The sequence below is a fragment of the Rhea pennata genome, chromosome 18 (assembly GCF_028389875.1).
Source record: "Rhea pennata isolate bPtePen1 chromosome 18, bPtePen1.pri, whole genome shotgun sequence".
Taxonomy (NCBI): Eukaryota; Metazoa; Chordata; class Aves; order Rheiformes; family Rheidae; genus Rhea; species Rhea pennata.
The window spans coordinates 14,032,253-14,056,613 of record NC_084680.1 but is presented as its reverse complement, the minus strand read 5'-3'; the positions used below and the strand labels follow the sequence as shown (position 1 = coordinate 14,056,613).

Below are 24,361 nucleotides of genomic sequence, written 5' to 3'. Positions count from 1 at the left end.
GGGCTGCGCAGGCGCGGGGCGCCGCCTCCCCCCTCCCCCCCCCCGTAACGGCCGCCCGCGCCTTGCCCCACCACAGCGCAACAGACAAGCGTTTGCCACAGTTTATTAATCGTAAACTCCTTCCATTCCACCAGAAAGGCAAGGTATCATGACAACAGCCAAATCATACATGTTAGAAAACAAGAGCATTACATCTGAAACGATACGAGTCTCTAAGAGATGTACAGAGTCGGGTCTCCGCGGCGGCTGCCTCGCACCCGCGTCACACGAGCGTAGCACAACAGTACACAAATAAAACCTAGTAACGCGACAACGAACGAGGGGGCACGGCAAAACTAAGAGAAACGGCCGCAAAGCTAGCGTGGTAGCAACGGAAGCGTACACGAACGCGGCTGGCGGAAGCGTCACTGGAACGGGCGCGCACCTTGGTGATGGCGGCAGTAAGCAGGCCTTGTGTTCCGTCGTTAACTACTAATACAAATCAACGTGGAAACTAAGATCTTCATTTTTGAAATGGAGTAGTCATGTCAATTCTCACTTTAGTTTTTCTACTTTTCCCTGAAATCTTCAGCAATAATACAAACATACTTTGCTCTCAAAGACACCAAAACCAATGGCAGAATACTCTCTGGTAGTACATTGCTTTGGTGAGTCACAGATCCCTTGCAAAAAAAAGTATTTGCTCCAAAAAGTTTATTTATATATCTCTATATATTTTAAGTAAAATATCTGTTTTTTTTACCAAAATATGATATACAGGCACATGGCTGTAAAATAACTTTAAACCAATTCACTATAAAATTACTTTTGGTAATAAATAATCTGCTTCTCAGAGAGGCAAAACACTCCTTTTCCCTTGGTAGATGGACTGTCTGAGACACAGTTCATCTTTCCGTATTCCCCAAATCCCCCCCCTTCCCATCTGTATTTTTCTTGTACTTCTTGCTGAGCTGAGGGCCAGGGCATAAGCACCTTGTGCTTTTCAAATGTATGAGGCAAAATCCTGCTCCTAAAAATCAGTTACTACTGAAAAGTGGTAATAAACAGATGCTCAAAGAAATCTGCAAAGTCAGGGGCCAGCTACTCAACACAGGCTTTTCTTTTTTTCCTTGAAGGAATAATTGCTGATATAAGATCCAATAAGGTCTAAAAATGTCTTGGGGGCTACTTTGTGCAAGCAAACTATTTAAGTCTGCTCTCAATGTGAAAGTAAGATCCTTAAGAGCAAACCATCTATGCATACATCAGGGCAGCTGGCCCATAATAAGCAATGGGAATGCAGAGTTATTCCTTGCTCTTCTGAAAGATCTCTCGGATTCAGAAATCTTCAAATAGATCTCCTCCTCTGTCTTGGAAGAGCAATGGTTTGGAGGAAAAGAAGTGATGACAAGATAGGGTCTTTTTCAGAAGCAGCAGCTTTACTTTCACTCCTAAATATAAACCAGAAGTATTTGTCTGATGCTTCCTCCTCTGCTCTGTTTGTAAACATCCAAACTTTCAAAGCCTTGGAAATAGATGTGGTCACACAAGCCAAATTGCTCTAGAAGTCAAAGATACTAAGCAATGTAAGAGAGCCATGTCAGGAATACGCAAGTTATGTACTCTGGACAGTTTTGCCCTATCTTCTCTACCGGTATCCCTCAGAGAAGTTGGTGGTGCAGCTTAGTCTAACAGTACTGGGTTGCACAGAACGGCTTTCAGCTGATGTATTAGACTTCTTCCCTTGTGAGATTACTCTTGCTGTTACTGTCTGTGGAGCTCCCTCAGTTACAGGAACAACAATTTCCACCACACAGATCAGCTACCAACACCAAAGCAGCCCCTTAATGTGAGATGGGCAGGACTAAACAAGGGCTCTGCCACTGCTATCATTAGAGACTTGTAATGAGAATATTTACTGAAGTATCTAACTAGCTTTTACAAAAGAAGCCTCAAGACAAAAAAGTTGCTCACAGAGATCCCAACCTTTTTAGCTTTTGGGAAAAAGCAGACTTCAAGCATAGCACGGAATCATACTGTAAGGAAAAAGGGGAGGGAGGAAGGTAATTCAAACAGCATGCCTGTGGATGCATCTTGGAGATGTACTTTCATCTCATCTGTAGACAAGAAGCCTGACCAGAGCTACTGAACTTACAGCTTTAGAAGATGGTTATTTGAAGCCTAATTTCCTGTCCCCATCTACCTTCTATGATCCTTAGAAAGACATCTTCACACTTCTCCCTGTAGAATATTCTTGAGGGTTTTAGTAAGTCATGACCTGATGGATGTTATTTTGACAAACTACCCAAACAAATTGTTTGGAAACTTCACAAGAAAGCACTCCAGGGAGCAACTCCAGTTTGCACAGCTCACAGAAATTAATGCTCCATTTTTGTTGCCACGGAACAAAATGAGTGTCCAAAGAGTAAAAACAGCTTTAAAAATTAATGGCCCTATTTACCCCTCTCACTGTTATTTTGAGAAGTCAGGAGGAGTGGGGGGGGGGGGAGGGGAAGGCAAAGGAGGGGAAGGCAACAGCACTGATCTGGCTAGATGTTCTAAAGCCAAAGTGAACAAAGGAGTACAAATAGAGATGCCTCCTGGGGAAGGAGGGTTAATTCAAACATATCACATGCAGTAAACATGGGCCTAGGCAGGAGATGTCCAATAAGGAGATATTCAGTCAAGTTCACATTTTCCTCTCTTTAGATATTACATACAGAATTTACCCTTTTAATTCAGTACTGCCTAATGGTAGGAAGTCTTCTCCACTAACATAAGCAATAAGGATATATGGGAAAAGGGAGAGAGATACAAGAAGGAAGGCATTAGGCCTGAGAAGAAAAGGATCTGTTCTCTCGTCATTCAAAAAGTGTTTCAGTCTTTGCTCCCCTATAGTGAGATCTGCTAGATATATAAACCATTTTTTTCTTCAGTACATACAAGCATACATAGAGAAGGTACCTACAACCATAGCACACAGTACACAGTAGCACAAGTTTAGTATGTTCAGACAAGACAAGCTTTTACTTGGAGGGAAAATGTCAGCATTTTCATCTTGAATGCAGCTGCTTTTTTTTGGGGGGGGGGTGGGGGGCAGGAGGATGCACTGAGGATAGCGTGTCTGGCTCAAAGTCCAAGACGAAATACTCATCTACAGCTAGAGCAGACAGAAAGTATCAACCTTTTCTTATAAAAGGCCTTATAAAGGACAATTTCTTACTCCTACTGACACAACAGGAGTGAAATCTTCAAATACTCCTATCAGCAGCATTCCTTCTGAACCAAAGGTCACTAGGTAAGAAGAGAATGAGGGACACAAGAATGAATTTTTGACCTGAACAGACAAAGCTGATAATGTGTTTTAGCTTCTGAACTAATTTTCAAAGCCGCATATTCTCCTCCTACATTCTAGCTTCTTTAGTCAGCTTATTTTTTTTGTTGTTTTTATTTTTTTAAGTGCATTCTCCTCTGATTAGATCTATCTAGGTAACAAGTAAACAGAACCTGTTCTTAGGGCTTCAAAGTGGCTTCCTGGCCTAGCAGATCGCAAGCAAGGACTCCTCGCCTCAGCCCAGCTAAAATGCAGACTAGTGTGTCTGCCAAGACTTCCCATTCAGCTAGCAGGCAATATTCCACAGAGGTTCACAGCCCACACTAAAGGAATCTTCACTCCTATGCTTCAAAATAGCACACTATTTTCCAGATACATGGAACCAAAATGAGAATAGCTTCATCAAAGCAAAAGCTAAAGCAGAACAAAAGTGTCTGATCAGAAGGCAGTGAGCCAGGGGAAGAAAAGTTCCCATCTTCCACGCACATTAAACACTGCTGGTGGAGGAACAGCAGGGAGGATAACAGAAATGATAATCTGTAACTCTCACCTGCTGCTGCTTTAAAGGCTTTCAAGATCTTTAGCTTCCACATATGATCCCAAGTTTTAATAGCTAGGGACCTCTTACCAGAAGGAAAGGCAGATCATCAGCTTCACCATTAAGAATCCATGAATCTAATCACTACAATATGCATAGGAGTATTCATAACCCCTAGCTAAGGCCTCCTGTACCTGATTTCAGTTCTGAATTACTTCAAGGACCAAGTGTAAGTCCCTGAAAACAGAATTACAATTGTAGAAGAGCCATAACCTTACTATAGCCACAAGTAATCTAGAACACTTTGTGGAATGCACCCAAAATGGCGTATGTGTGTATATATAAATTTTGTATATAGACGTTGTACTGTTTCATACTTTTTAATACATATACAAATACCTATACATATATACATATTTACAATTTACACCAGCAAGTAGATGTATGTGTATTGTACATATACACACAAACGCCTAGAATACACATACACAGACAAACACACACTCTTTAAAATGAACTCCACATCCCAGGTATCAAAGTCCTGCCATAGTCCAAAGAAGAGCAGCACCAAGTGGTGAGGGGCCCAACATACCAGTTTCAAGACTGCTCAGAGAAACAAACACTAGTATTCACTAAATTTTTACACTTGGGAAATTAAAGAATGGAGGGCATAGGCTACAACCTAAGACACAGAGAACTTCAAACTTCCCATTTATAGTCTAGCAAATCCTGCTGTTCTGTGCTACACTCTGCTGAATGGACCCTCGTCCATCAGTGTTGATTCCTAGTCCTTCATTATTCCAGGTTTTGAGTTGATCATACCATTGTGTCACAGCTTTGCAAACAGCTTTGCCTACTACAGTAGTTTCCACATTTTGCAACTTTTTTTTTTCCCACCTGAAATTGGAGGCATGACTAGGTTTCAACTTTAAAGCACTGATCAGACTTCTTTTTTCACTTCCCTCAGCAAGCACTTCTTCCCCCCAGTCAGAATTCTGAACTTCTCCAGGAAGTGCCTTTACAAAGGTCACAGTACTCCTTAACACACCTAGTCTGAGCATTATGGGCTGAGAGAGCCTGTAACACTGCCAAACAATATTGTAACCCCTCAGTTTTACTGGCTTGAGAAAGGACTGAGATGCAACGATGGGCACACATAACATTAATGGGGCTTTGTGGAAGCACCCACTTTTTTTTTAACCTCCTAGAGGAGCACCAGCGCCTCTTCTAGGGCACAGGGATACCAAACAGATTGGTTGAATAACTGGGTGCTAGGAAGGGTTGATATTCAGCACTTTATGGGATACATTTTCAGTTCTTATCAGGGACTGTTAACACTGTGGGAGCCACATGTTTCATTAACACAAGGGAAGGACGGATTATACCTGCTGGAGATTTAAGAATTTCTATCTATTAGTTCAAAATGAAGAATGCCTTCTCCTCCTAGAAAACTGTGGCAGCAATACAAATGGCAGGATGACCCATGTTATGGTAAGAGAGGGGAGCCAACTTTCTTGGTTTTCCAATTCATTAGTCTACTAGCCATTCACTCAAGCAAGTAGAGTGGAAATTATCATTGGGCAGCAATACAAATTTTGTATATAGCTTTAGTATGACAAATTTATAGGGAGCATTAAATATCTTTATGACTTCATGTCAAACCCACTGCTCCAAATGCAGCTTAATCTACCTCAGCTTTGTCTACTTACTTGCCTAAGACTGAAAAAATATATTTGTTATGAAGGACTCTGTCTTATTGCTATTGTTGGTTTGCACTGCGTGGTTCCATCTTTACCATTTCAAATCCAGAGTCTTTGGGGAAAAATATTGTTTTTTCTATTGATTTTTTTCAACTATTTAAAATTGTATAAAAATAAAGGATTTCCACGAAAGTGGGCTAAAGGTATCCAATAGTACTTCTATGCTTAGGATCAGCTGTTGGAAATGTGGTTGACAGCAGCCACAAGACCAGAAATAAAACTCTAGTGATTCTTTAGTTTAACATTTAAAAGACATGAAAAGTTTTGATTATAAAATTGACCCCATACAGAATGGAACAGCTAAACTAACAGCTGTTTATTATTACATTTTAAAATAATGGTCCTAAATTTAAAAATAAAATCAAGTACTTCCTTTTATGATTTTCACATTAGAAAACTGCACCATTCAAAATCTGTGACCAGGGAAACCCCTTTGCAGTAACACAGTTTCTTTTAATAATCATCAAGTGTGTTTTCCAGGAAAACATTTCTAACATCCAGTATGGAAGCCAGCTCCAAAATGTGCTTTTGGAGGTGAGGGTTCTCCACAGTTTCATCTCTTGGCAGTTGAGGATAAGATTCTGGATAATTTCGAGTTTCCTGCTAGATGACAGTGAAAACAGAGAGAAACAGACATTCATTTATTTTTATAATCTTTTAGAAGAAGAATGCAAAAGGCCAGTTTCACCTAAGAAGTATCGTAATCTGTTTTACATGCCACACAGAATGAAAAGATCCTACCAGGAATAAAGCCATGTTCAGCTTTCTTTTTCCATTGACTCAAAGACAGTCATAGGGGCAATACAAATGATCACTCATCTAAGATGATTAAGTACATTTGCTTTTGATTCCTTATTCACAGAAGCCTTACCAAAAGAAAAAAAAAAGTCTTCACATACACTTACCTACTACCAGTTTGGGCTGGAGTTCATTTCTTGAAACTGTAGACATGTAAGCATCTCCAGTGGGAGATTCATCTTATCCTAAAACAGATACCTAAGACACTGGGGGCAAATCCATCCCCATTCACAAAAGATCTACCTTTCTTTCCTGCTGTCAAGGAAGCCTAGGTAGCTAACTCAGGCTTGGAAAACTACTAGATGTTATGCAAGATTAATTCTATTGCCTCCTTCCATGCTTCTATTTTTGGTTTTTCTTTAACACTTAAAAAGGAGCATGCAATTTATGTGCCAACACTCACAAATGTAAAATGATGTAGATCCAGAAGCAGACTTCACTACTGGCACAGTGTTAACCAATAAGGAGGGGAAATGCTGTCTTTGTTTAGTTTATTCATTTACACTTGAAAGGCCTTTCAAAATTTACTCACACTAGAACACCTCAACAGTGATAAAGTTTCCCTACTCTCCACTTATATTCTTGTTCCCCCCTTTTTTTAGTCATGCAGAAATAATAAACTCAAGTTAGTGAGACGAATATTTCTAGCAGAAAAGACTATTCAGAGTGACAAATGAATAGGCTAATGTTAGAATGTCTCTACTACTTGTGTAGTGGAATAAGGCTGAAGCAAGTCAAAAGCTTCATGCTCTATAATAACAAGGAGATAGACACAATACAAGCTGTAGGCATTAGCATGTAATATCAGCTATCTTTCACAAGTCACAGTGACTATCCATAGCCAGAAGACCCTTGCATCCTGAGGCAGTGCAGTTCTATCTGCACAAGATTGTTCTCACAAAGGGACAGATTTCCCAGCATACCCGGAAAATTTTGTGCATCCTCATAGTAGCCGAACAGAAGATAAATCTTGTTAGAAGCAAGCGAAGAAATTCATCTCCAAAAAACTGAAGAAAGGATTGATCTGCAGAGAGACAAAAAAATCTCACTTCAGAAAGGCTTTAAAAACAGAAAAGACCCTGGAGAAAACCACCATGCATACTTGTGCATTCCCCTTATTCACTATTTTCTGTCCCTTGGAAAGCCTTAGCAATAACAAACAAGGCATCTGCTTAAGTAGCATACTAAGTTTCAGTTGTTACATCTTTAGGTACACACCTATGGAACGTGAGTGGGTCAGCAGCTGGGCAATATCTCGGTTGATTTTTCTAAGGTAATCTTGACACTTCTCCCACAATCCTCTGCGCATGCTTGATAATCCAGAGACAAATAGGAATGCCATTAAAGGATTGTTCAGAAAGAGTGTGAAGAGGCTACCCCGCTGAGACTGATCTAAAAATCAACAGAGAGAGAGAGATACATTTGGCACATAAAACAGAAAAGCTGTCCCTACTACAGAATGAAGCCCATCACCCACTATATTCTGTAACAGCAATGCAACTAGTTCATCTTAGCTACATCTTCTTGCTTCCTGTGGTAGATCTATTCTCAAGGTGATGTACATGATCAGCAATGAAGAATAAAGCAGTTGGACCTATATAACCCCCTCAAAGTCTACACAGTTGTCTTTTTGTTGGACAGCATCACTATGTTCTAAAGCACATTTATTCTGTGTAGTTGAACGTGATGTGTAAAGGCCCAAGCTTTGCCTCAATAAAGTTGTAAGTTAAAAGAAAAAAGTAATACACATAAGATGATCTTGTACCCAAACAGTAAGGTCCCTTCCTCCTCAGCAGGGCTTACTAACTTGACATTGGTATTGCTTTAGTGCAATTCATCTTCTTTCATGAGCACACAGTCCTGCATGGTATAATGCTGTCCTGACACAGAGGCTCAGCTAAGTTCATCTAAGTAGTTTACACATAGTGCTCCAGTGCACAATGTAGCACACCCTCAGAGCTAAGCAAGACTTTTGTGACTGGTCACTCAGCATAATATATGTATCCAGTATTTTATAAAGAATTAAGCTCTCTTTTTCAAATTTCCATTTAAACAGGATTCATTGTAACAATATTTATTTTCTGCTGAAGTTTCAATTTCTCACACAGTCACTCATGAGATATGCCTAATGTCACTTCCTTGGGCTTAAACTAGATCTTCATACTTGATTTTCTGAGGAAAAGTAACCTCAACATGGCAAATTCCAATGAGAAAAATCTGGAATTATACTTTATAGTAGTCACAAGAACTGAAGAATATATTTTTCATTGCCTGTTTCTAACATAAACTCAGTTTCTCTGGGGATACAAATATAACAGCTCTCCTCAACTTACCCTCCCAAACCAGAACTAGGTCACGGGAACATTTTGCTTTACACCTGGCCTTTAAAAGCTGATACTTCAACTGAGTAGGTAATATAACTGTGCTGACCTTCTGTAGCTACCCTAGGTGCTACTAAGAGAAAAAATAAATTAGAATCCTACCACTGGGGTGGCAGTTTTCTGAGTCTCACTGTAGAAGAGAATTCACCTTCTAGGACTTGATGAAACTTGTTTGTACAAATATCATCATTGTTACAAAGAGTTATTTGTCATGAACTGTAAGTAAACTTTATCACACTATTTCAGGAATAATAAAACAATGATAAAAACCTATCTTTTCCTGAAGTACCTGTCATATTTGTTTGTCAAAATGTGATGCAACTGCAAACTTTTAGGAAATGCCATACTCAACGTACCTTGTAATGCTTTTGGATATGCTGTTGGAGAAAGCAAGCACACCAATGGCTGTCCAAATAAGTTTGTGAAGTTCTGTAACAGATAAAAATTTTGAAGTATTGAAGGTCAGTTTGCTTGCTTGTAAAAATTCAACAAGTTGGGGTACAAACAAAGACTACTGAAGATACAGTACGTGCTAATGCCTGTTGCATAGTTAAGCTTAGAGAGCAAGCTTGACAAGTTGACTTACTCATATATCACAGCCTAGAAGAAGGAACATAACCCATTACACTGTAAAGGGATTTAAATTCTCTTATTTCACAAATCTAACAGCAAGTGATAGCAGAAACTAATTTCATGGAAATACAGCTTTCAGTAGCAACATGTTACTAAAAAATAAACAGACAATCTCCACTCACAACAAATTTCTGTTCTGCAACAAAAATGAAAGTCATTGGCTATTACAGGAGAATTAATCTAGCTTCTTTCCTTGATACAATCTGAACAGCCCAAGTGATTTCTTTCCCCTTTTATTTCTAGCAGTACAACTATTTTTGATGAAACAGGAGAGCTCCCTGCAGAAAAGCTTTTAAATAGTTTCTCTTTAAAACAAATATGTCATAACATTAACATCTGCTATACTGAAACCCTATTTTACAATACCTGCTTCATCGACCTTTCACCATCCACCTTAAAGATTTCAGAAGCGTTACATTACACAAGATTTCCTCCAGAAACCTCAAAAGACGACTTTGTCCAGTTTCACCAACATATACTTGGAACAATCCTATTGGATATGTAACTACTATGTAACTAATCCTTACAGGATTGCCATTTTTTATGTAAACAAACAACCTCTCTATGACGCTCATTACACCTCTTATGAACAACAGCTTTCTTAAAACTAAAGGCTTTCAAAACCATAGAAAATGTAAATTTATGTTTGTGTCCTATCAGAAAGCACATTCATACCATGCATCCAGAGTCAGTTGAGTGCAACACAAATGTCTGCAAATTATATTCTTAAAATTGGCATGTTATGAATGTTAGGTATAAATCGCAAGAAACTATTTGCTTGTGTAGAAACATCAAAAAAGCCTGTTTTTGATTCCTCTGCCTTCTGTTTAATTCAAATGGAACTCTCCCTCCCGGGCAATGTGTTTCAATTAAATTAGTTTCACTGAATTAATTTCATCCAAGTCTGTTAATACTAAATGCAGTACTCTAGTCTAACCAAAATAAAACATTTCCCATAGCTGACAAAGTGCTGGCCACTCCTAAAATGTCCTCTGTTTTATGAAGTGCTCAAGGGAGTTTTATAATGCTAGATATTATGGTTTGGTCTCTAATGAAGAAAGAAATACTATTATCATGAATACAGTAACTGCAAGCAAACCCAGTAATTAGTAATATTGAACTTTAAAGAAACATTTAAAGCTTCATGAGTCACTGCAGCTATTGCTAAGTTTGCACTGAATTAACTTAGTGCTGTTGACACCGACAGGATGCACATCCTAAAATTACATGTATCTGTTCAGTATTCATGAACAGATTCACAATTTGTATTATATCTGCTCCAGACAGTTAGAAACAAAGCATATACTCCATACACTTCATCACTAAATGTAACAATATCATTAAACACTGACTACTAAAAAAGAAAAGCAAGGATCATTCATATATTTCATGAAAGTTACTTATCAATGGACAGTATTTGAGATCATTTTGGACCCTAAATGTCCTAGAGAGATGAAGCCAACATAGCCAGTCCTGCAAAGGAGAGAAACTACATGGTTTACCGTAACTAACAGAGAACTCACATTTTGGAAGAGAGCTGCTGCTGTCAGTGTTGCATCCAAACTATAGATCCAGGAGTATAAGAAACTCTGCTTCCAGGTGCCTTGTGTCAGCTCTGCCCCGACAAAACTCACTACCAAAGCCCAAGAAAACACCAGAATTCACCCACAACCTACCTCACTTCCTGATTTCCATAGAAAAGAGTTGCAGGCATATGTGCAGCAAAGGAACAAGAGCATATTACAACCAGGTCTGCAGTGCAAATGATTTGGAGAGGAGAACCAAAAGGTGCTCCAGAAAAACCTGCCCTGCAGTCCAGATGCTGCTGACAGCTCCAGCTAAGGAAGATGCTGCCCTTCAGTGTATAGACAATTCCAAAAATGATAAAGAAACATTTCTGGTTCAAAATGAATTATTTTTTTTACTTCAGTATTCAACTTTTCTAACAAAAGTAGTGCTGCTTTTTTAGTGCATCACCCACATACGTCTCTTTCCAAAAAAGAGCTACTCATCCTCTCCAAGAGAGGTCAATTCACAGGTAAGTTTTACTACTCTGAGCATTTATTCTATGTCACAGATAAAGGCCTTGCATTCTTAGTTGCTAGAGCATTACTTTTAAGACTTTGGACTATAATCTTTGATAACTACTGCTACTAGAAGATACTGATTTAAAAGATTATTTCACTTATATATACAGTGGTAATCTTCACAAACACAGACATCTACATTTAAGATGAGATTTTCCAAAAAATTCAAGGCTTAAGTAGATATGCTCAATTTGCAGTTATCTTCCAGTTTTAGCTAAAAATACAGGGGAGGAAGCTGTTCATGTAAGTGCAGCTGATTTGACAAACTGGCAAGTCACTTCCTGGCAGAACTCTCTTTCAGTCATCACCATTTAAACTCTCCAGAAAGACAGAGAGGACGAGAATGTGTGCAGGAGAGTGAAATAACTTTCAAGAAAAGATGTGTGAAGAGCTGCTGTTACCGCTACTATTGCTAGCGGTGACATTTAAATGTCAGAATAGCTACTGTCCTATCAGGAAAGCTCAGAGCAGCCATGTGGAAAAAAGTCAGTACACTGGCCTCCACTTTTCACATAATCACACAGAACCTCTTTGTCCTAGTGCTTGAGTCTACAAAGCATCTCATAACAGATCCACAGGACAGAGCTATCAGTGTATTCTGGCTACAAGGAGCTAAGCACATACAGAACAACAGGAATCAAACAGCAGGACAGACAGGAATCTACAATGGCTAGAAAATACTGAGATTGAAAATTCTGACATTTGCCTTCAGTTGAAAAGAAAAACAAACAAACAAACAAACACACACACCCCACTCCCATATATCTATTTGTCTACGTGCAGTGGTAATAATTGTGAAACTAAACGCAAGTTCTCAAACACTGCATGTATTTTAAATAGTGTCCATGCTCATTTTTTTTTGCATTCTCTCCCTAGATTCCCCACAATTATGCCCATATAATTCCTATCTGGGTTGGGATTCTTAGCAACCATCTCCTTAATCCTGCCCTTAAATACTATGAAAATCCACATTTCTATATTCCTTACACACAGGCAGAGATTGCACTTTTCTTGTGACAGCTGCTCTGTGTGCTTAACAGACAGTACACTGGGATATTTTGCACTACGGATGATCAGTTCACTGCAGAATACAGAAAAGAAGCTAAATGGAGATTGCAAAATAACTTTTGTGCAGTAAGCAAAAACTGTAATCTAAAGAGAATATTATTTTCACAGTTAAATGTAACACAAAAACCACAATTCAACTGAAAACACTGACAGTTATTCTCACAGGAACTAAAAACCTACATGTGGGAAACCATTAGAGATCCTTTGCTCTAAGCCGCCCATAGAACCCTGCTGTGTCCAGACCTGTATATGACTTAAGGATCTCCAAGAATCCCTTATTCTCTTTTCCAGAGCAGGTCTACTTTACATCTTTCAGCAATTCTACTAGAGAGGTAGGCAAGGGGAACCAAACTCAGGATCCTCTGCCTGCCCAAAACAAAATCAAAAGTCCCTGTTGTTGCACTGGAATCCACATGAAGAGAACACAGAAGAAAATAAATCCCTACCAAATTCTCATTTTCTTAGGCAAGTAAACTATTCTGATTGCATCCCCCCCCCGTTTAAATGAGGAAGAGAATTTATATGTAATAAAAGAAAAATGCAGACTTGTACTGAAATCTGGCATGGCGAAGTTAAATTCAGAAGCATTTAAAAAGCCTTTGAAATGCATTACAAAACAACAAACAAAAGCCCTGTGGAAATGCCCTATCATTTTAAAGGCTGTTAAGTCCCTGGCTCAGTACAGGAATCATACTGATCGCTGATACCCTAACTCTTGTTAGCCAACATACTGCCTTTAAAATGAATGACGCAGAGAATGGATCACTATCCAGTGAACAAAGAGCAAGTTCATCTGGCCACTAGACGTCCCTGTTCCTCCTCAGAAATGCAGCTGTGAATGTTCACTTTCCTCACTGAAAATAATGGAGCTATTAAAAGGAAGACATAAGAAAGTGACAATTTCCCCAGATATAGTACATTCTTAATAACCCATTTACCAATGAAATGTCATAAAGCCATCCAGATGCAAATGGTTACTGAAATTAAAAACACCTGCTTCTGTATTACCCGAAATGCAGATTCCCAATGGTGATTTGGTATGGAATAATTCTACTTAAAGTTCATAGCACCCCAGGAGGAGGCTCACTGTCCCAACACACACCATTCTACAGTAATACTGGGTGCTAATTTCTGTGTCTTGTATTTCCTTGGTTCAGACATTTTTTCAGACACAGACACCCCTTATTTACAAGATCAGGCTCAATGCTTTGACTCCTTCCTGTTGCTTAAAAGCAACTGAGTGGTGGATGACTGGAGGAAAAAAAAAAGAGCAGATTAGATTATCTCCCTCCCCCATGCACACACACCAAGATTTGTCTTTGGTATATAACAAAAATAAACCTCCCACCAGAGATCTTGGAAATCTTGAACCTTTTTTCCCTCCAGGAGGATTTATTACTTTCCAATGAGCGGCTGTTCATGTGCTTCTCCTTCTTGTTCCTATTCATAGGATCAGATCCTGACTAGCATGCACAACCTCAAAAGAAAAGAAAGACTGAATACAAAGTGTTTAAAAAAAATAACCTGTTAAAAGTGTAAACTAACTACGGGTTGGCACTGTATCCTATCATACATGCAGTTGCATTCAAGAGCCTTACCTTATAGGCGACACTGTTTGAAGAATCCACAATGATAAACAGAGGCTTTCTTGTGAAAGGGTAGAGATCACCAGGGTGAAGACTGAAAAGAGAAAGAGATGCTTCAAAGAGCACTAGAATTTCTGTGAAGTTGTGAAAAGGCACTCATAGACACACAGCTGCCCATATCTAGACAAAAAGAAAGCAGATTCCCCTTGCTCCAATTCTCAGATTCACCCTCAGAGAATAACAGCAAATCCCATTTGATATTGTCTACGCTATGGACTATTTGACTTCCTATTAGTTCTTGCTCCAAAAGAGATTGTTGATCTCATCAAAGAGTCATCCACCACTAATTTGAAGTTTTGCAGTAACAGAGAAATGACCTTAAAATATAGTAATTTTTTTCTAGTATTTAAATTGTGACTTAGAGAATTGTACACTCATTTATAGTTCTTCAAATTCAAACCAACCCACATTTATGCAAATAAATGCATAAAATACATAAAATGCATAAAATGCATTTATGCAAATAAATGCACTGTAAATTCAAGAGGCTTTGATGCATTTCTCTCCAGGAAAGAAAAATTATTCTGAATTTGTCCTTTTCAAGCTCATGAAACTTACCAGTGCATTTCCTTGTAAGATTGGTTTCGCTTGTGGATAGCATCACCATTTATAATATCCCGGTTACTATTTGTCAGAACACCGCCAAAGTCATACGGACCTATACATGACAAAACGAAAGCTAAAATTAGCAGAGTCAGCTCAGCTCAGCTATGGATTTAATGATGGTATGAAAGGGAGGAAGCAACCAAATAGCACTCCAAAATAAAGCGAATCTGAACTACAGCAGTTCTGAAGAGGGAAAGGCGGAACATGGAGACCTTCCAGTTTACTAACCATCTACTTAATTTTATGTATTTTTAGTAGTTTCAGCATCTACCAGAGAGTAGAAGAAAACCCGACAACTTTGTAACTTCTAATGTATTTATTCACTATTCAAAAGCGCAGAAACATAATGCAAAAGACTCAAACATTGGTTGTCATTGCATTATATAGCAAAAAGAAAATATCACTACATATTTCATATAGCAAAATTAATACCTTTCTTAGATTACTACCTGAGCCAGTATATTCTAGAAACAGAATCTGTTCCTCAAAAAATGTCAGGCTAAATCAATTAAAAACCCTGAAGCTTCTCAGAATAACTATAATAATATTATCTGCAGCAAGAATACTGCAAATAGTAGTTGAATATTGCAAAGAGGAGAAGAGAAAGCTCAGAGAAAGAATATGCTTTCAGTACTCCTAGAAAGAATAAAATACCCCTAACCATGTTTCAGATCTGCAGGAAAGGTTAATTTTATAGAATTCTCATTTTTAAATGCACACAACCTTCACTTGTGTTCCTAAGGTAAGCTCAGGACACATTCTACTAAGTTTGCAAAACTGAACTACCTGCTTAGCTGTTCGATAGACAAAGATGAAAGAAATGGTTATAAAAATATCAAAATCTACACAGGAAAAAAAATGCTAGCAATACCTGGAAATAGTAGAGATACCAGGAAACCTCACTAACATAAATAAAAGACAGTATTAGGATTTCTGTTACGCATTTGCAGATTTGGTTGAATCATATTTTGCCACCAAATATGATTTTTTCAGGTTCAGATACATAACACACTTTTCCATTTTAAGGGAAGCTTTAGGAATACAGAATTAGGAACAGAACATACATTAATTTGGCACTGATGTCTCACATGTGACCTGTCAAACACAAATGGCTTATAAGAGCTCAACAATGCAGCCTGTAGCTGCTCTCCCATTTAATAAGGCAGAACATTTTGCTCTTTGCAGACAACACTACCTTATTAAAAGAAAGCAGTTGTAATGGCATTCATTTAATGAAAATTGAAGGTTGACTATGCAGCTCATCAGAAAACAGAGACTGGATGCCTCTACAGTAAAGTATTAAACTGAAAGAAGACATGCAGTGAAAGTGGGTTTAGTGCAGGCTTTAAAGAACAAAGTTCAGTTAAAATGTGTCACCACGCCACAGCACAAAGTAAAATATTAAAAGCAATAATAAAAAAAAAACCTGCCATAATCAAACGTGGCAAGTTTTTTTTTTTTTCCTTTACCATTTAAGAGCTCTATAAATCATGCATGGGGACGGATCAGGCATGCATCTTATAAAGGAATGCAAGTCTCAAACAGATGAGGTATGTACAATATTTAGGATGTTAAAAATATTTTTCCTTTAATTATTTAAATGTAAATGGATCTTTTGACTGCTTTTGCTTCAGCCAACCATTTTCCAGCTTTCACATTGCAGCTGCATCCAAATATTCTGCTAGGTTGCAAAGAACAGAAGGATGAGGTGAGAGGAATTGTCAAAAATCATGATAAGGGCTTGAATTGTCACGTCAACAGGCGTGCAAAAACCCCAATCTCTGCAGTCACTTCTTCATCTCCAATACTAGGAGAATATATTGTCAGGAAAAGGGTGGAAAAAGGGCTGGAGTCATGTAGTCTTCAAAATTGGTGAAACTTAATACTGCCGATGCATCAAAACTGGATATGTCCTTTGAAAAGCTTTCAAGTTAATGCACATTGATTAAAACACAGGGAATTAACTACTGTTCGTGTGAAGAAAAGGCTATCTTACTAAATAGACAGGAGAATAAAATTGACTTGTCTTTTAAAAAGGAGCTTTGTGACATCTTTCTTGGTCACTTGTCCTGGAACATAAAGAGAATTCAAGCCCTGTTCATGACAGGGAGCATTCCTTTATTGTACCTTCACTATCCGAACGACCTGAGGGAAACACGCCCGTGGCAGATAGGTAAATCAGCAGTACACTGTTCGCAGGCAGCTCCTGAAATTCAAGAGAAAAGCAGCAAGGGAAGAAATGTATATATTTATAGTCTATCATCAACCTGATAGAAGCATCGTCATTTAAGCTTGTTCTATTCCTGCTTCTGACTTCCCTTCATTCTGTTCTTTGTATGTATATATACCCCTCCGCACCACACATACCCCTTTGAATAGGAGAGCACATAGACAAAAATGCAAACTGATGATACACTTTTTCATACAGATCTTTAAAAGAGATTCAAGCAGTAGTAGAAAAGCAATGTTTGTTTCTACATGGACTCTTACGATCTAGCCAGATCTGAGGTTTCCCAAGAAGTGGAAACAAGAACTGCCAAGATCCATGCAGAGCATAACTCCCAAAAGATTCAGGCTTCTAGAGTAAGTTCTTTGTTTCTAAATGCACCATGGCCTGCAATGCTCACTTCTTCCAAATGAGAAGCTTGAAGAAATAGGGGGAAAACAAACACAACATGTCCAACTTCCTATATAAACCTATAAAAGCAATCTATTTTCCATCTTTCTTTTGGCTGTCTTCATGAGGAAAGAAACACTTTTAATCTCAGCAGAAAGCTCAGCATACAAGCACTCAGAATTATAAGCAGTAAGGAAGCATTATCTTCATTTAATCAGCTGTGAAACTTATTCCTTTATAGGAACCATATTTGCTACTAAATCTAAGTAGCAAATCTTAGTAGCTACTAAATCAGCTGCTAAGTTGCTGATTTGCAACTCCTGCAACTCCATTAAACTTCATTAAATGAAACTGAGCTCAGCAAATGTTCTGAAGTCTGCAAACATATAGATTGTTTACATGGAACAAAGGTGGTTAATAAAGACAGTCAGATAAAAAATAGCACATCCAGGAGACAGGTGTGCAGTTCAGAGGAGATGTAGAATTAGAGACATAGAAGGTATATGAAATGCTTAAGAGCAGTAGTTTCTTGACATACTTCCTTAATTTTGGATTGTGTTTGGCAAAATATGCAGTAGAGGAACATCTGTTCTCCAAGTCTCTTATCTCAAGAAGCATTTCCAGTGAATATACATGTCTGCTTATGTGTGCACATGTGTGTACATATATTTATATACACACAAAAATTACTTGATAAGATAAATGATGTGTAACTATTACATACACTTTCTATATTATTACCATGTTCTGCTCTTGATACTGGACAGTTAGTACTAAAACTTCTTTCATAAGAACAGTTCAATCTTCAATTTGAAGATGGCTATATTTTAGCAATGATATAATAACTTTTGTATAAACAGCAAGTGGGATTTCCATCGTAAAAGTTTTTCTTTCCATTAACAGCAGTTAACAATTTTGCCTTTATTATACAAACTACATATATCTACAATATCTCTATCCTCTCTGGCAATTATTTTACGTTTTAAAAAAAGCCAACAAAGCTTCATTACCATGAAACAGAAAAAACTGTCTCATCCACATTTTATTCTGTGTCATGTTCCATTCTGGATATTTTTCTATTACAAATAAATTCACCAATATCACAAACCTTAAATGATGCTGCTAAAAAAGTATACAGCTGGCTAAAAGTTGGTTTATAAAGTAGGTATTTATGAGGGTTTTCCCGCCTGGCTGGTTTCTCTGTTGATTCCTGTTAAGAAACAAACAAAAAAAACTCCTCTAATATCACCAAAGCAGCTTCCATTTATTAGAATATTCATCTTCAATATAATTCCCCCATATAGCGGTGTCCCCATGCAGCTTTCCCTACTACATAGCAAATCAGTGTAAACAGCATTGGCACCAGAACTTTATATTATCCCTCAATTTAATGTCTCCCAAATATTTCTTACTCTCTCAACTATAATTTAAGGAAAAAGCGAACAAAAATCATTCTCTATTAAATTAAGTATATGAAAATCTAACCATTTCTTTTTGCTTGAGGATTAAAACTATGCATTTGTTGTGTTTTCTCTGAAGAGGATATTTAGTTTTCAGATGTACCGACAAAATGATGAAATTCTTATCTGGCTGTACGACTGCTAGAGTCAACACAAAGGAAAGGATGAGTACATATGGCCAAGGAGGACATGACACTCCTTCAGAAGTACTCAGGCTAGACAGATCTAAATCATTAGTGAAAACATGCCCAAATAATCATTTCTGCTAATTTTTCACTAGTGAAGATTCGAATTAAAATTGAAAAAGTCATTACTTGGGTCAAACTGTACAGGTCTGAACCACCCTGCATTAACTTCTATTAAGAGCTATATCAGCCTTCCTAACCTACTCTGCACAGTGACAGTACAGAAAGATCATACCATAAATCAATACAGGCCTGTTGCCAGGTTGGTCATTGGAACAAAACTCACTTGCATTCCAGGTTTGTTCATTTGTGAAGCTAAATTCATTGGTTCCCTTTCAAGTGCTTGTAGCATTCGGAACATATCAATTGTTAATTCGCTGAACTTGACCTGCAAAAGAGTCCAATTATTTATTCTGCCTGATACACATTAAACAGTCTATTTCTCGGGAATTATCCAGGTAAGAGATTCAACTGCATCCCAGAGAGACTGTCTTCTGGGACTGTCTTCTGACTGTCTCAATAGGACCTGTTAATGTCATCTTTTAATCTCTAAAGACTGTAAATGACTTCTGGAAGAGCTCACAGAAGATAAAGTTTATTTATTACTGGTCTGCCTAGCTGGTTTACTGTAGTGTAGACCTCTGCTTAGCAACTTACAGGCTTTTCTGAGGTGTCTACAAGTCAAGTGCTGAAACCTACCAAGTACTATGAATTTAGACAAAATCTGGAAGATACACAGGCTGTAGTTTAGACATAGTACTACTGCTTACCTGGAAAAAGACCTCAGAAAGAAGTTATGAAATCCATACGACTTCACTATCACCACCATCATCTAAAAAACCAAGATCTTGAATCTCTTAAAAAGTCTTGCTCTTAAAACAAGCTGAAGTACATGTCACAAGAAAGCCTAAGTCAAGCTTTTTCTAGACACACCCCAGAGGCCCCTCATGCTTGAAGACTGTTAAGAATAATCTCTTAGACGAAAATCAACTACACCTACTTAATTGACATGACGGATATATGTGATAAGAGATGATTGCCACAGGTCCAGTAGCATAACATTTTTTTAAAGCGGTCTTTTATTTCTGACAAACTCTCTGCTTGCTGCCACTACAAGTATCACTACTGAAATATTTGAATATGTGTCTCTATTGGAACCTCTAGTTTCTATCACAGAGAGATGGGCTGTGAACTCCAAGGATACAAACCCAAGTCCATGCAATCTCATTTACCTGGTTATTGCAGTTCCCAATAATCAGCGCATCTGCAAGAGTGAGCTGTCCCACTATCATTCCTTGCTCTAGCAATGGAGCTCCTGTTTCAGAAAGCCTGTTGGAGGTGATTACAATGGTGTTGTCATCATTTAAAACCATTACAGGGTCTGCCTAGAAAGACAACCAAAATAAATTATGAATTCAAGAAAATATACAGATTCACAATTAGAAGAAAGAAGCATTGTCACTTACAACAGGCATTGCATAACTGAGGCAGATTTTAAAAATTTATTTGCCATACATATATTTCTGTATTTGTATGCAGGCCATAGAGTAATGCCTTTCCACTCTGAAAAGCAGCAGCTTTTACGGACTAAAAAGAAATACATGGTACAAGCATTTGAATGCACAGTCGACAGAAAAATATTCTCAAATGAGGCAAAACCGTTTTAGCTTTTCTAGACTGGAGGAACCAAGTATCTTTAATGATCTTACAGTTCACACAGAATAATTCCTACGCTACAGAAGAATGCTGCATTACTTTAGCTTGCCTTCCTTTCCCAGAAACAAGTAGTACAGGAGATGAGCCAATGATAATGCTGCCATCAGGGCTGGCAATATTTAAATAAATACTCTTGTTACACAGTGACCTCCCATACAAAAATGAGGACAGTAGAACACTACCCACTGTTGCATGGAATAAACGAATTTATTTTCCTTTTAATAAGCTTTAGAAGCCAGCCATGTTACAACTATGCTAATTGTCACAATTACACTGTATTTTCTGTTGCATACTGCTCAGGCACTGCCAGTGTAATAGGCCAGTATTCAAACAATCAAAGTACACTCTGAAACACAAAACGTCAGCAAACTGGATTGGCTTCTACAACAATAGGACTACAGGTGGTAGTCTTTCCAAAATACTGACCATGGTAACTGCTGTGCTTTCAATTCCACCATTTTCTGAACACCAAGATCAAAAACAAAAAGGCAACCAAGTGGGTCTCTGCTTCATGCTTCTGTCTTCACTATGTTACATGACCAGATCTGACTCTTCAGGCACTTTAACAGCTGTCACTGCTACACTACTGTAAACACATTTCAATAATTAAGTTGGACAGGAATACTGTCCCCGCACACGGCACACCTGCTTACCACACAGAGGTGGTGGTACAGGAACACATTGGTGAAGAAGTCAGAAAATTTTACTTTTAAATTGACAGTAAAAAGGAAATTATATTCTACCTCAATAAAAGCTGCCACTTCTTGAAGAACTAGGTTCCATTCTACCTGATCCTCAGTATTAAAACGATGAGTGTAATCTTCAATTTCATCTGACAGCTCCTGATGTAAAATGTTCAAAGAAAAATGCAGTTACTTCTTAAACTGAGAGTATAATAGTCAGCTAGTAAGTTTACAGTTTGGTTAGCTGTGCCAGCCTTAAAACACAGCTTATTTAAGAAGGAAAAAGATCATTTTACTTGAGAATGTATACAGCACACTTAAAACTAACACGACAGCCAAAACATGCTGTTTCAGAAAACAGAATGCCAGGGTTAAAGTAAGTTTTTACAATATAAAATATCTTTTAAGTAATTCCAAATGCAAAGAGTATCTGGAATTAAGTTCAACACTTGCATATCGCTACATCACTAGCTATTATTATACACAACAGATAACAGGGACTTAAAGGTAAGGTTACAGGTAACTTTAGATACATTCAGAAAGTCAATGGTATGCCTTTCATAGCTGCTGCTTCTGCTAGTTCAAGTAAGCTTAGATACAAAGTCAGTGATGCAACTTAAAATTCAATACTAGAAGCTGCTTACAGGAAGTTGTTAGAGGGATCTGGGAAATACATGTTGTCATGAGAAGTATGCTGTTGCTTTTACTGTTCATTAAGGTAGCTCCCATTCTAGACTGTAACTACTAGAATACTTACAATCAGTGTTCAAACAACATTATCAAATCATTTGGGCTTAAAGTTTCATAATTACACATCTGATTCACAGAAGATATTCTTCAAGTCGTACGTCAGATATACTAGCAAGGCAATGATGAACATTGGTCTACACTCTATCTGTTGTACCTAAAGAGTTGTGTTTATATGCATTCAGTACTTTACTTCCACAGCAGAGGCATATGCATATCCAACCTCTCCAATTATATAACATTATCTACAACCTTCAACATTTTCATGGGTCTCTGTAAGGGGCAAAATGTATTCAGGATGTGTCCTAAAAGTGGGACAAAGTGAAACAAGTTGGAAAGGAAGAGAAATAAGCTCAATATCTAACTAGGAGACATCGCCTTTCACAGCAATGAAGTGTCATGAAGACTTGGACAAGATTGCACCGATGTCTTAAAGCCACTACGGGAATGAGGATATACCAAAAGGTAACTGGATCATCCTCATACTTTCAGATGAAAAACATCCATCCTGCAGTTTATTCTCAGTTAACTATATGAATTTTTAAATTTTCTCTCTAACCAAATGTTCATGTCATACTAGGATGTCTCCACAGCTATTCATGTTATTCCTTCTTCTGCAATCTCCAAGAGCACAGTCAAAGTAAACAAAAGAGAACGAAAAGCTATCAGTAGCAGCTATACTACAAGTTTAACGAGTGCGATTTCAAATAAAGTAAACTATAACCAGCAGCCCCCTGCATCTCAATCCTCATTTTAACATACCTTTACAAGGTCCTTTACAACATCCATTTTGTTGAGCAAGAGACAAACTACTATAAACCTCGCATAATAACGCAGCTTCTTAACCACCAGTTCAGGCCTAAACACAGCAATGAAAACAACACAAGCAAATCTGAGATTAAAACAGAACATCAACAGGCAACTGGGGAACTGGGAGGTAGGAGGGGAGGAGTTAAAGACCAGAAAGAGGCTGAAGACTCTGCAGATTAGAAGTGCTAGCTACATTCATGTGGGACCAAATAATAGCTACCTGACTACTTAGAGCTTTATTTAAAATTGAATCCAGCAGGGCATATTTGGCATACAGGGTCATACAATACAGATCTGGAGAGCCCCAACCTCCCCCAGAGGCTCCTTAGTTGAGAAGAGGCAGGGGAGTCAGATATAATAGCTGGCTCTTCAAACCTTTTGACAGTTCATGGGCTGTATCCGACTCCACTGCATCACATGATGATCACAGCTGGCTCAGAGTCCAAACACCTGAGACAACTTAAACATCTGCACGTCAGCACATCCTGTAATTACTCATCCATTTCTAAAATCTTCTAACAGCATCTAGAAACATGTGTACTCAATCCTACCTTGTCTGAAAAAGCTCAAGCACTCAGACTGAAAATGAGAATTTCATAAGAGACGAGATTATAGGATTAACAGATACCAGAACAGAGTAGAGAAACTTTCATCTGTTTGTAGAGCACAGATGCATTTAGACAACAGAACATCTGCAGAAGAGCAACTAACAAAGTCCAGAGATCATTGAATGCTTGGCAGAAGATTCCTTAACTGAATGACCTTCTGCACTTATGTTGATGATGATATCTAACGATTTCTTCTATAACTAACTTGATGAGGGAACCAAGGCTTATTGGGTAGTAGAACACAGGATCAGGATCCAAAAAACTAAGTTCTCTACCTGTTCTTATTTCTTGTTCTACATTCTTGGCAGGTAGCCTCTGCTCTGCACTGTGAAGCCTAGCATTGTTTCTAGTATTTCTTTCTCAGGATAGTGTCTTATACGAAGATGCTATTCCTCCTGCACTGGCCTCCTGAGGCTCCTGGATTTTGTCCTAGTCAGTTATAAAGGGCTGTTGTACTGCAGTACTGACTGCCCTTCCTCTGAAAAGCTTCATCAGAAGAAACAAACAGGTTCCTCTGCTTCACCCCAACTGACTTATCTTCCAGCTGCAGAATACTAGTTCCCAGCACTACTACTGTTCAGGACTCTAAGTGACAAATCTGTGGGCCTAGCAGCTTTCTAACCAGGACCTGACAATAGAATATCCCTCCAGTCTTCCAGCCAAGCTCTTGTTTAAATTGAGGTGTCTAATCACAGTTGGAGGAAG

General features: G+C 38.2%; 1 protein-coding gene across 8 annotated transcripts in view; it reads right to left on the bottom strand.

Annotated features, from left to right (window-relative positions):
* Positions 1 to 89: 89 nt before the first annotated feature.
* The window catches only part of SCAI (suppressor of cancer cell invasion), a 51,230-nt gene continuing 26,958 nt past the window's right edge, over positions 90 to 24,361 (bottom strand). For all 8 annotated transcript variants that reach the window (XM_062591263.1, XM_062591261.1, XM_062591262.1 and 5 more), the window contains 12 exons: positions 23,001 to 23,097; positions 21,552 to 21,650; positions 20,325 to 20,477; positions 19,379 to 19,480; positions 18,556 to 18,657; positions 16,958 to 17,036; positions 14,783 to 14,882; positions 14,177 to 14,258; positions 9,147 to 9,219; positions 7,628 to 7,801; positions 7,333 to 7,433; positions 90 to 6,214 (listed from right to left, as the gene is read on the bottom strand). In XM_062591263.1, coding sequence (XP_062447247.1) covers positions 6,065 to 6,214; positions 7,333 to 7,433; positions 7,628 to 7,801; positions 9,147 to 9,219; positions 14,177 to 14,258; positions 14,783 to 14,882; positions 16,958 to 17,036; positions 18,556 to 18,657; positions 19,379 to 19,480; positions 20,325 to 20,477; positions 21,552 to 21,650; positions 23,001 to 23,097 — 1,312 coding nt within the window. In that variant the 3' untranslated portion in view covers positions 90 to 6,064. The remainder of the gene's footprint in view (positions 6,215 to 7,332; positions 7,434 to 7,627; positions 7,802 to 9,146; positions 9,220 to 14,176; positions 14,259 to 14,782; positions 14,883 to 16,957; positions 17,037 to 18,555; positions 18,658 to 19,378; positions 19,481 to 20,324; positions 20,478 to 21,551; positions 21,651 to 23,000; positions 23,098 to 24,361) is intronic.